This window comes from Necator americanus, chromosome I (assembly GCF_031761385.1).
Source record: "Necator americanus strain Aroian chromosome I, whole genome shotgun sequence".
Taxonomy (NCBI): Eukaryota; Metazoa; Nematoda; class Chromadorea; order Rhabditida; family Ancylostomatidae; genus Necator; species Necator americanus.
Window position 1 is genome coordinate 10,521,794 of NC_087371.1, and position 12,132 is coordinate 10,533,925.

The following is a 12,132-nucleotide window of genomic DNA, read 5'->3' on the forward strand; positions in this document are numbered from 1 at the left end:
GATTGTGATCTTTTATGGATAAATATTTGCTTTTATCTTTTGTATCCTTAGGCTAAATGCATTGAATGTGGTCTACATCTTGAATAATCGGCTTCTGCTCCATTGTGTTTTTTCCTTCTGTGTGGCTGAAAAATTCGAAAAATGTTGACTTCTATGTGGCATTGGCTTTCGATTGTTTGATTCAATACTGCATTCGTAACTGGGAAATTGAACATTGAAATTCACGAAAAGTAAATCATGTTCAATGCGATGCATTTTAACATGAGTGGGTGCATAGTTTTATTTCTCAAGGCTTTAATTGGTTTTTAAGAATTTGACAAGTTTTGACGTTAATTCTATGGAAACACCGGCAGGCATATGGTCTGTACTTGAGAATGCGTCGTATCGGACGCGCTTAAACAATGTTCTCCGAGATATCTACATGATAAACTCGGTATTCCATCGAAGGAATTTACATAGAAGCTGTAACGTTGACATTGATTCAGACTAAGCAAAGTGCACAAATATTGAGGTTTGCTTGAGGGGTCCATGCTCATTCTCTAAAGAGCGGACGTTCCATTTTAATTTACGCCGGCAATCACTGTGAGGAGTGTTGATCCTTCACAGTGAAGGACTGCATGGAACCGAAAAAACCAATAAATATAATATCCTCCCTCTAACAGCAACCCAAAACATATGCAAGAAGCAAGATATAAGGAGAAGAGCTTATACAGGAGAGGTTTTACTGCTCTTTAAAAGTTTGGAAGAACTCTCAGGGCTCCATAGCGACCAAAGTTTAAGAACTGTTGACTCGAAATGGTTTCTAAACTTCCACATTTGGTTGTGTGTTTGTAGCTCACTAGCACCAGCATTGTTCATGCTTTCATACGTGTTCATGAGGCGATTACTTCATCGACATCGATAGGCCCCTTTTTAACGCTGTTTCTTTGAACAGTTACGGAAATTGCGTGCCATTATGCATTTAATGTCACATAGGCAATAGACATGATTACTAGGGGTTGCTTGAGGCATGTGGGTTGTTTCTGCAGCCATCGACGAGGCGTTTTTCATTTTTCTTCGTTGTAATATGGGGCGAGTGTGGCGCGCAGTCGGTTAGAGGTCCATAGTAGCCCTCACTCGATGATTTGAAACCGCCGTAGTGCAAACCAAACCTTTCATCCCTCGATAAATTGGCACCAGACTCGTCTGGGAAGATAAAAACACTGATTTGATTATCGTCTGGCCCTCGCAAGTCATTGAATAGTCCAACACGCTCATAATTTGCAGTAAAACGCATTGGCGCATCCCGAGTGGATTGATGCGCCAGTAACATTATCCTTTATCCTTTTTGTTGGGATCCTCAAAAATAGATTTCAGACACAGCGATATTTCTTCAGCGTCATCTTCGTTTGATAAATTAGTTGGAGTTTTGTTGTTGTCTCAATGTTTTGCCGCGTTGAGACATTGAAATATATTTATGATCCTATGTCGCCTTACATAGTGTATGTGTGGCTCAGATACATGGTACGTTGTTAGCTGTCTTGTGTGAAAATTCACTCGGTTAGGCGATTTTTTATGCCGTTTTTGGAGACGGCTAAGACAATTGAGTTGCATTTCTCGTGATCTATATCCCTAAGTCTATCTTTTTATTTTTATATAGAGACCCTAACATCACAAAATGCCTTTGATGTCACACGGGCGGTCTTGGAAATGATTGTAGTAGAGTCAGAGCAACAGGAAGTACGGTGCGGTTGCATAAGCCGTTGCGCTCTAAGCGGCGCTGCGAAGATGGCGGTCAAAATTAATATGGGACCATCGAGAACTGCCACAATAATAGACGGGGCTATTACTCGACCCTGCTCCCACCATAAGTGGCTGCACCATTTTGAGCAATTTTCCCGAAACCATCACCAATTTTGGCTACAGGTCAAGCAAAGCAATCTGAATTACTGCTGAAATTATGCCAAGATTCAAAGACAGTCGAACATGGGCACTGCTAAAAGATGTGCCAGCAAGCTGTCTTCGAAGAGTAAAGGAGGTTCTTTTGTTGAAGCAAAATTCGTCTACAGACGATACACTTTACTACCACTTACGTATGGTATTGAAGGTTAGACAGGATTAAATGTTCTCGTTGCTACAGAAATATATGTACAAAGAAAAACGTTGTGAACGTTTTGTGCTGGGACTCATTTGGAGGAGAATAGTGGGTGGGTCGTAATCCATTTGTGTTCAGACGATTGTAAGATCATCGGCAACACCAGAAGGCTAGCGAACCTGTTAGCACGACATCTGTGTGTACAGATTACAACGGCACCAATGCTATCGATAACAATGTACAAGATTAATTTCGTGTTTCTGTGATTGGCGATGCACTCATCTCAGCTGATGCGCATTCCATTTTGAATATCGGCCCTAGTTTTGCAACTGCTCAATCAATAAGTCCGGGGGTATCACGCAAGATCGTGTGCGGCCTCCAATTAGTTCACGATAGGTTGGGACTGAGAGCAGAAGAAGAATAGGGAAGACAAAACAGGGAAGCTATTAAGCGAGCATCCTTTCTCTCCATACCTTTCCCACGCACAATGTATAAGCCACCAGACCCTAGCTCCACCATAGATAACAAGTTCAGAGCGTTTGCAACATCCGTATACTCCATTTTGGAGCGTTTTTCGAAAAAAAAAACACATAGATTCCAAACTCTATGTTGCCCAACGCCGAGACTTAGGTTCGCAATTCCTATACAGCTGGGAAGATCAAAGGTCTCCGTTAGTGGTAAACGAGGGGAATTTGGTGTCTTATCAGGAGAACTAGACATGCACTACAATACAGAGAACTAGACATGTTTTCTGGCAATAACAAGGCAACATCTTGAGGATAACATTGACAGCATGGCTACAAACGGACCTTATTAAAGGTCTCAATATTGAATTACTCGGTCCTATATCTTTTGCTAAAACCGCTTAAACTCTCTGAAAATGGTCTCGCTTCGAATGATCCACGTGACTTTGAAGTGAGGCCTATTATAATTGGTATTGTGGGCCCTACAGACAGAATTTCTTGGCTGCTTAACACAGTCCTTATCCAGAGATGTTCCTTCTTCAAAGCTTCCTCAAACAACTTTGTAGTACGTCGTTTGGACCTGAATGTGTCATAGAGCCCCTTGACATAACGAATGTCTGGATTGCTCCATTTTTCCATGGTCCTAACAAAGCTACCGACAACATGCCTAACTACGGGACAAAGGGGTGGCACTCACTCTCACCATTGTCTTTATGTCAAAAATTGAAAACCCTATACTGGATCGCAAACCACTGCTGCATTGTCGTTGGATAGATGATTGTTGCGTCGTTTGCCCGACACAGGCAGAATTGGACGAGTGCTTCAATCATACCAACCACAGATTAAATTCACAGGAGAGAAACCAATAGACAGCTGGTTGGCTTTCTTGAATGTGGACATCTATTTGCGGAATGGGATATGGAAGACCAAGTGATATCGAAAACCCAGTAGTAAAAGCATCTTAGTCCCTACCTTTCAGCAATTAAAAACTCCACTACATAAGCAAGAGTTACATCGAGCAACAAGGAAAAAATGTGGTTTGCAAACCTGGCACACAAAGTGGCTATTTCCAATGGATACCCAACTGGAGATTGTGTCACTCGACAGACACGACTCCGTTCCTCTAATCTACCTTAAATAAATATGATATACATATGATTATATAAGCAGAACGGTACGCAGCTGTCTACGCAAAGCGAGTTTACAGAACGACGGTAGGGTTGTGGAGATACCACCAGCGAACCGCAAGGGTCAGCTTGTACGTAATCGTGCTTATGCAAACCTCTGCACAACTCGCATTGGTTTGCCCATATGGAAGAGAGGGTAACTGCATAGTATCAGATGTGAATGCAGAATGAAATTCGAGAAAATGGATGAAGAAGGTCATTCACTTCTCTCTCTCTTCGACGGGCAATCCCTTTTGCATTCTCATCATCTGAAGGAAGATGGACATGCCATTCCACAGGTCCTTCCTTCCAAAGTCCGACATGCAATCATGTCTGTGGAGAATGGTGCTTCACTCGGCTCCAACACGATCAATTCTGAACGTCTGAAAAACCCACCGCCACTCCTTATCAACACATTGGCTATGCTCTTCACTCATTAACTGTCGGAAGGTTAGAAAGCAATGGAAAACCAGCAAGACCATGCTCTTGTACAAGAAAGGAAATCCACATCACATCGGCAACTATCGCCCAATCTGTTTGCTCTCTGTCATCTACGAGCTCTTCACAAGAGTAATCCTAAACAGAATTGAAAAAACATTAGATGATGGACAGCCATGCGAGCAAACAGGGTTTTGCAAAGGATTCAGTACGATTGACCACACACCGTTTCAGAACTCGTAAAAGTATCGCGGGAATACATGATGCAGCTCCGTCTTACTTTCATCGATTTAAGAACTTTAAGAGCGCCTTCGATTCATGCGATACGGAAGCTGTTATGGAGACCTCAAACAACAAAGACGCCTATGAAAATCCTTATGATTCATAGTTGTGGTACGTGGTGGTATGTTATGTTACCAAATTTCAGCAAATGAGGTAAGCACTAGCCGAAGCGTTGTCCTTTGAGTCCTATTTGTTCATCGCTCAGTTAGTTCCTGTAGGATGATAAGTCACTTGAGAGGATAAGTCGTTGATGACCTTAATGTTTCCAAACTCTAACGAAGGCGATAACATCGAAAGGTTAGCTGTAAGATAATAACGAAGATCACTTCTTTAATACCTTGCTTTTGTGCAAGAGAAATGTTAGACTTAGTTCTGTTCTCACGAAATCGAGCTACCGTTTTATATATATCGTTTGAAAAGAACCGGAATTTCGCATCTACAGCTGGGTTAGCGACTTGTTGTTTGAAGATCTTCAAACGAAGATCACTATCAATTTTGGCATTAGCTTAAGCAAAGAATAGAACATGTTTACCATTATGTTCATCTGATCTACGTTAGTCGAATTTTTGTTTTTGTCTTTTGGTCCACCTCCTGAGACACGTACAAGTATTCACCGACCTCTCTCGCTTCACGTGTGCTTTCAAATAAAATGGGCTCAGACGTTTCCCGTGAAGAAAGCGCTTTGGCAGCTTGAAGCACATTTGAAAAAGCGCTATTTACTAGGTTCAAGTGATTAGTTTTAAACGAGTGTGCTTTGAGCCAATATGTTGGGATGATGTAACTGTCCAGTTTATGAAATCTTGACCTCCCACTGCTGTTCTATTTTAGATCACCCCTCTAATCGCTTGAAAATTAGCCGCAAATCTCGAGTAGTACCTCCGCAAGGAGGACCAAAAAACCTGCAGATTACTTAGTATGCGTCATCGTATATTCATAGAGCGTTCAAGCCGCGGGTAGAATCATAAATGAATTGTATGGAAGCCTTAAGTTTGGATACATTCTTCTCGTAGCAGGTGATCTGAGTAAACAAAATGCAGTTCTGTTGATTGGAGAGAGGAAGAAATTAATTTTATTTGCAAAGCATTCTACGGTAGTCGGTAAGAGGTTCCGCTGTGATTGCACGATCGACCATTGGTTCGAAAACTTCCTGGTGCCTAACCAAGCCACCAAGGGTAGAAAAATTGGTACCCGAATTGTGTGGGAGGATCAAAACAAACAACAATTAAAACAGGAAAACCGCCGGTTTATGAACGTGTGTGCAAATTGTCTGACGCGGTTCTGAGTTAAAGTCGAGCGGATAAACGCACCCACACAAGGATTGATCAACGCTGTGAGGCTTTCCCTTATTCTTTATCATAAACATTTGTAGCAACGAGAACATTTAATCCTGTCTAATCTTCAATACCATACGTAAGTGGTAGTAAAGTGTATCGTCTGTAGACGAATTTTGCTTCAACAAAAGAACCTCCTTTACTCTTCGAAGACAGCTTGCTGGCACATCTTTTAGCAGTGCCCATGTTCGACTGTCTTTGAATCTTGGCATAATTTCAGCAGTAATTCAGATTGCTTTGCTTGACCTGTAGCCAAAATTGGTGATGGTTTCGGGAAAATTGCTCAAAATGGTGCAGCCACTTATGGTGGGAGCAGGGTCGAGTAATAGCCCCGTCTATTATTGTGGCAGTTCTCGATGGTCCCATATTAATTTTGACCGCCATCTTCGCAGCGCCGCTTAGAGCGCAACGGCTTATGCAACCGCACCGTACTTCCTGTTGCTCTGACTCTACTACAATCATTTCCAAGACCGCCCGTGTGACATCAAAGGCATTTTGTGATGTTAGGGTCTCTATATAAAAATAAAAAGATAGACTTAGGGATATAGATCACGAGAAATGCAACTCAATTGTCTTAGCCGTCTCCAAAAACGGCATAAAAAATCGCCTAACCGAGTGAATTTTCACACAAGACAGCTAACAACGTACCATGTATCTGAGCCACACATACACTATGTAAGGCGACATAGGATCATAAATATATTTCAATGTCTCAACGCGGCAAAACATTGAGACAACAACAAAACTCCAACTAATTTATCAAACGAAGATGACGCTGAAGAAATATCGCTGTGTCTGAAATCTATTTTTGAGGATCCCAACAAAAAGGATAAAGGATAATGTTACTGGCGCATCAATCCACTCGGGATGCGCCAATGCGTTTTACTGCAAATTATGAGCGTGTTGGACTATTCAATGACTTGCGAGGGCCAGACGATAATCAAATCAGTGTTTTTATCTTCCCAGACGAGTCTGGTGCCAATTTATCGAGGGATGAAAGGTTTGGTTTGCACTACGGCGGTTTCAAATCATCGAGTGAGGGCTACTATGGACCTCTAACCGACTGCGCGCCACACTCGCCCCATATTACAACGAAGAAAAATGAAAAACGCCTCGTCGATGGCTGCAGAAACAACCCACATGCCTCAAGCAACCCCTAGTAATCATGTCTATTGCCTATGTGACATTAAATGCATAATGGCACGCAATTTCCGTAACTGTTCAAAGAAACAGCGTTAAAAAGGGGCCTATCGATGTCGATGAAGTAATCGCCTCATGAACACGTATGAAAGCATGAACAATGCTGGTGCTAGTGAGCTACAAACACACAACCAAATGTGGAAGTTTAGAAACCATTTCGAGTCAACAGTTCTTAAACTTTGGTCGCTATGGAGCCCTGAGAGTTCTTCCAAACTTTTAAAGAGCAGTAAAACCTCTCCTGTATAAGCTCTTCTCCTTATATCTTGCTTCTTGCATATGTTTTGGGTTGCTGTTAGAGGGAGGATATTATATTTATTGGTTTTTTCGGTTCCATGCAGTCCTTCACTGTGAAGGATCAACACTCCTCACAGTGATTGCCGGCGTAAATTAAAATGGAACGTCCGCTCTTTAGAGAATGAGCATGGACCCCTCAAGCAAACCTCAATATTTGTGCACTTTGCTTAGTCTGAATCAATGTCAACGTTACAGCTTCTATGTAAATTCCTTCGATGGAATACCGAGTTTATCATGTAGATATCTCGGAGAACATTGTTTAAGCGCGTCCGATACGACGCATTCTCAAGTACAGACCATATGCCTGCCGGTGTTTCCATAGAATTAACGTCAAAACTTGTCAAATTCTTAAAAACCAATTAAAGCCTTGAGAAATAAAACTATGCACCCACTCATGTTAAAATGCATCGCATTGAACATGATTTACTTTTCGTGAATTTCAATGTTCAATTTCCCAGTTACGAATGCAGTATTGAATCAAACAATCGAAAGCCAATGCCACATAGAAGTCAACATTTTTCGAATTTTTCAGCCACACAGAAGGAAAAAACACAATGGAGCAGAAGCCGATTATTCAAGATGTAGACCACATTCAATGCATTTAGCCTAAGGATACAAAAGATAAAAGCAAATATTTATCCATAAAAGATCACAATCAGAAAACGATCAATTTCATCACTTGAAACTCATATTCGATCTCTATAAAACAGGTGTGCCATCGTCATTTGCATTCAGTCATGGTCGTCGTCTTCTATATTGCAGCTGGGGTAGAGTTGTCGATTTCTTCATAGTGTCTCATTTCAACGATACGAATCAGATATTTTAGGTACTCCTTCTTCCCTCTACTCTTCCTCAAAATGTCGGTTAGTACAGTGCTGTCTTTTGTATGAAAGGATCGCACTAATTCTACACCAGAAACGTTCATTTCAGAAGATACCACCCCGAAAACGCTATGTAAAGGCGGCACATATAATGAGGAATACATTCGTGACTACGTTGTCCAACCCATCAACAATCATCGGTATGCGCTGTTGAGAGGATCTGAACCAAATGGACCGTGGAATGGAACAGCATATGGAAAGAAGTTCCCACTACCAATGACTATGAATAGATTGGTAAGTTGGAACCAGATGAAATATTTCATGTCTCGGAAACTGGAGGCAGTTCCGGTGGAATATGACGATTGGAGGAAGCACACCACCAATCTGAAGTGGTGCGGATTTCAGGTGGAGTATCGCATACGGGATCGTAGGTTATGTAGACGGGGGTAGTTTCGCTTATCTCTCCCTGCATCACTGCAAACAGCCGCTTCCAGAATGCTGTTTTGTATGACGCCATCTATTGCAACGCTCCTTGCGCCGCCTCCACCCTGCGATTCGTCGAAAATCAATTCGGACTGCCCCGATAGGCAGTTAGGGACACTACGCGTGCAATGGTGGCGCGCTGCAATAGAAGGCATCTTACAAACAGCATCCAGGGGCCGGCTTCTTGCAGTGATTCAGGGAGAGATGAGCGGAATCACCTCGGTCTCCATAATCTACGACCCCGTATACGGATACTCCACCTGATATACCACCCCAGATTCGTGGTATGCTGCCTTTAATGCAACTTTTTTTTGCATTGACTGTTCTGTGCAGAATCTGCGAAAATGGCGTGGGAACCAACCCAACGTGTTTTGTTTCTATCCGCACTGCAAAAACTCTTCCCGAAACCAACGGGTTATACCCATGTCAAGATGACCTGATAGTGTTGCGTTGAGCCGCCGATTCTACTCCATCGCTTCGGCAGCTTATGCAACTGCAATAGTCTTCATGCCGTCTCGAATATGCAACAAATGTTTCACTATGCTGCTTATTGCACAATCAAGAGAACCAAAATCATACCAGGGGTTATTTTTGAGCTGGTCCAGTTGCCATTTGAATTTGCCGTTTGAACGGTTATGTAAAAGACTCTGGATTATGTGTAAAATTGAATAGCTGCCTCAGTATAAGAGCAAGTACAAGGGAAAAGAAGATCAAGTTAAAGATGTGGAATAAAATTACGTTGAATTCAGGAATACGACTGCAGCCTTGAAGAGAAGGCTTTTGCTCTGTTGGCTGGCTGCTGTTCAAAGGACACTCCTGCCAGTCCGACTGGAACGACAGCCTTAACCTACCGGTACATTTATACTGACCTTAGTGATCGACCATAAAGTGTATAAGCACTCCATGTGCTCTTATTTAGCTTCCTTCTCTTCCTTTTTTACAATTTTTGGAATAACCACTAATCAAAGTAGAGAAACTAGTAGTAGATTTATTTTTAAAAGTTCATCTGCGTAGATAAAGACCAATTTTCACACGGTGCAAAAATGGTTCCGGATGGATGATGGAATGCGAGCTGAATATCTTTAGAAATATTTATAGTGAAGTGAATTTGCGCGAAGTTTCTTGGCTGAATAGAAAATGTTTCAGCATTGATCTGGACTACGACGATCCTGAGCTGTTCTTAGCTGTTTGGGGTTGGACTAATCAGATCAATAAGTTTGCGGTCAGTGATAATGCGATTGCCGACAAACGCGTTGTGTTCAAGAACAACGATCGAGATTTGTATGACTATTTGCACGTATGTTTAGCCTAATTTCTCCAACCTGCACACATTAGTAAGGGAGATAATAAGAAATTTTCTTCCAGTTAATGAGAGCCGTCAGCTCTAAAATTGGATGCGCGGATATAAGTTGCAGTAGAGGAGATGTGAGGATATATAGGGCAATCTGCCTTCTCAATAAGAAGTGAGTTTTTACTCGAATCAGCTCAACGGCTCCGAATCTGAACTTTCAGTAAGACTTCGGTTTCATTTGGAAAAGACGAGGATAAAGTCAGAATCGCAATATAATTTGCTTGTTTATTTAGTTGGGTGTTTAAAAAGAAGCTTATCTGTCCTACTTGTCTACTTATTTAAAAACAAATAGAACAGTTACTCCAACTAAAAATGTAGCGCACTTTGCTCTGCTAGTGCAGGGCGCTCGGAGACATTATTCTCGTAGCCATGATCAGAAAAGGGAGGGCAGAAGAAAAGATATCTACTAACTAAAACAAAAACATATTGTAGTAACGAACTGCAACATTTTGAAATATTGGTAGAGGCAGATGACTTAAAAGAAGACGAGGGACAAATTTAAATGGTCTGCAGAGATCGTCGAATAATATCTAATAATATCTATCCATCAAAAATACAGTTCCTTAATGCAAAATATAGTGAACAAGCAATAACTGTGCGCGCTATAAACGCTTTTCGCACCAAAAATACCAAAAATGCGTTCCGGTCTTCAAAATTCTTGGAAATAGCAATTCTTCCCTAAAAAGCACATTTACGAAACCTCATTTCACGACGAGCCCTGTAGCCGGAGTTTCTGTGAATAGTACCACTTGGTCTCACTCGGCCTTGAATGCTTATCTTTTTTGTTGTTGAACGCAAGATATTGGCGACGATGATCCTCAAAATCTCACACAAATAATACCTTCGATCGAAGAAATACTAATATTAGATTTGAACAAGTAGGTATGAAGAAACATGAGTGCGGCGTTGTTAGATTATCCAGTCTACTCTGTTCTCTTTCAGTCCTCTCGCGGATGGTGGTGTCGTCTACAATGTTGGATTAGGCGGTTGCGCTAAGGGCGGGACGTGCCAAGAAGGGGTCTGCGATCAGTTTGGATTTTGTGATTTGAGCAAAAAGGCTCGGTAAAGTCAGAAAACACAATTTCTCGTTAACTAATATCCATCGGAACCTTCTTGGATAATCGGCCAAATAAAAGGTTTCTTCCAATTTCTCTTTTATGCATTACCTATTATTGTTTTCTAGTCTTCCTATAATTCCACAGCAGAATTTCAGTTCAGAATGTTAAGCCAGCAGCTACGTTCTGCTTCATAAACAACTCATCTAGAGAGAGACGGTTAATGAGTCCTTAACGAACTCATCGTGAAAATATTACAACCACGTCTGCGAACAGGCAGTAATAACCGAATTTTTTTGTTGTTAAGAATCCAGTGAAGAGACAAGGAGAGATCCTAAGAGATTTCCTCAAACTTCCCATGTTCATGAGTATGCCTGAATTTGCTCACATACGTTGCCTTCAGGCACTTTTGAGAATTTCGCCGATCTGTTCGTACGACAACGTTTTCTCACTCCTCTGTCGTGATTCTGCTCGTTGTGTTGATTTTGAGATAAACAACATAATGAGACATGGATCGCATGGTCGCGCCAAGAGACCTGAGGATTAGTGTAGTTCCTAGGCGGCTGAAGCGGGGGGGTAGAGTCACCGGCTACCATCGGGTTGGTAGACAGCTATTAAATTTGGTCCACAGCTATTAAATTTGGCCTGCAAATATCACTGGAGCAAGCGAGGACGTTGGGCGATTTACGACGATCGCAACCGCGTTGTTGCAAAAGTAGCCGCCTGAACAACCGCGCTGGCTCTCTCTGAATTAAAGGCATCACTCCACGAATCTGAGGTGGCACGGATTTTAGGTGGAGTATTCGTCTACGGGGTCATAAATTGTGGAGAGAAGGGTGATTCCGTCCATTTCTTCCCAATTGCCGTGAAAAATGGCACGGAAGATGCGGCGCATGCACAAGGCTGGCGCGCTCCAATCGAACTCGTTGTAGAAAATAGCGCGCAGGAACGCTCGAAGCTGTATCTTCCGAGCCGTTTTTGACGGAAATTTGGAAGAAATGAACGGAGTCACCATTCTTTCCACAATCTACGATCCCGTAGACGAATACTCCACCTGAAATCCATACCACCTCAGATTCGTGGGGTGATGCCTTTTATTATACCCCTTTGTTTTTGCGGTAAGTTCTAGCAGTGCGGACTGAATGAGTTTTGGTTATGTCGTACTCCAATCGC

The 12,132-nt window shown here is 42.1% G+C and overlaps 2 protein-coding genes across 2 annotated transcripts; both read left to right on the plus strand.

Annotated features, from left to right (window-relative positions):
- Positions 1–3,892: 3,892 nt before the first annotated feature.
- RB195_005088 (uncharacterized protein) lies at positions 3,893–4,144 on the plus strand (the record flags this gene model as incomplete). The annotated part of the gene is made up of 1 exon (XM_064177381.1): positions 3,893–4,144. The coding sequence occupies one exon, from the start codon at positions 3,893–3,895 to the stop codon at positions 4,142–4,144; it is 252 nt and encodes an 83-aa protein (XP_064034506.1).
- Positions 4,145–7,986: 3,842 nt separating this feature from the next.
- Positions 7,987–10,970, plus strand: RB195_005089 (uncharacterized protein; the record flags this gene model as incomplete). Its single annotated transcript, XM_064177382.1, has 7 exons — positions 7,987–8,016; positions 8,076–8,112; positions 8,180–8,364; positions 9,303–9,406; positions 9,700–9,850; positions 9,919–10,016; positions 10,847–10,970. The coding sequence occupies 7 exons, from the start codon at positions 7,987–7,989 to the stop codon at positions 10,968–10,970; spliced, it is 729 nt and encodes a 242-aa protein (XP_064034507.1).
- Between the last annotated feature and the right edge of the window lie 1,162 nt (positions 10,971–12,132).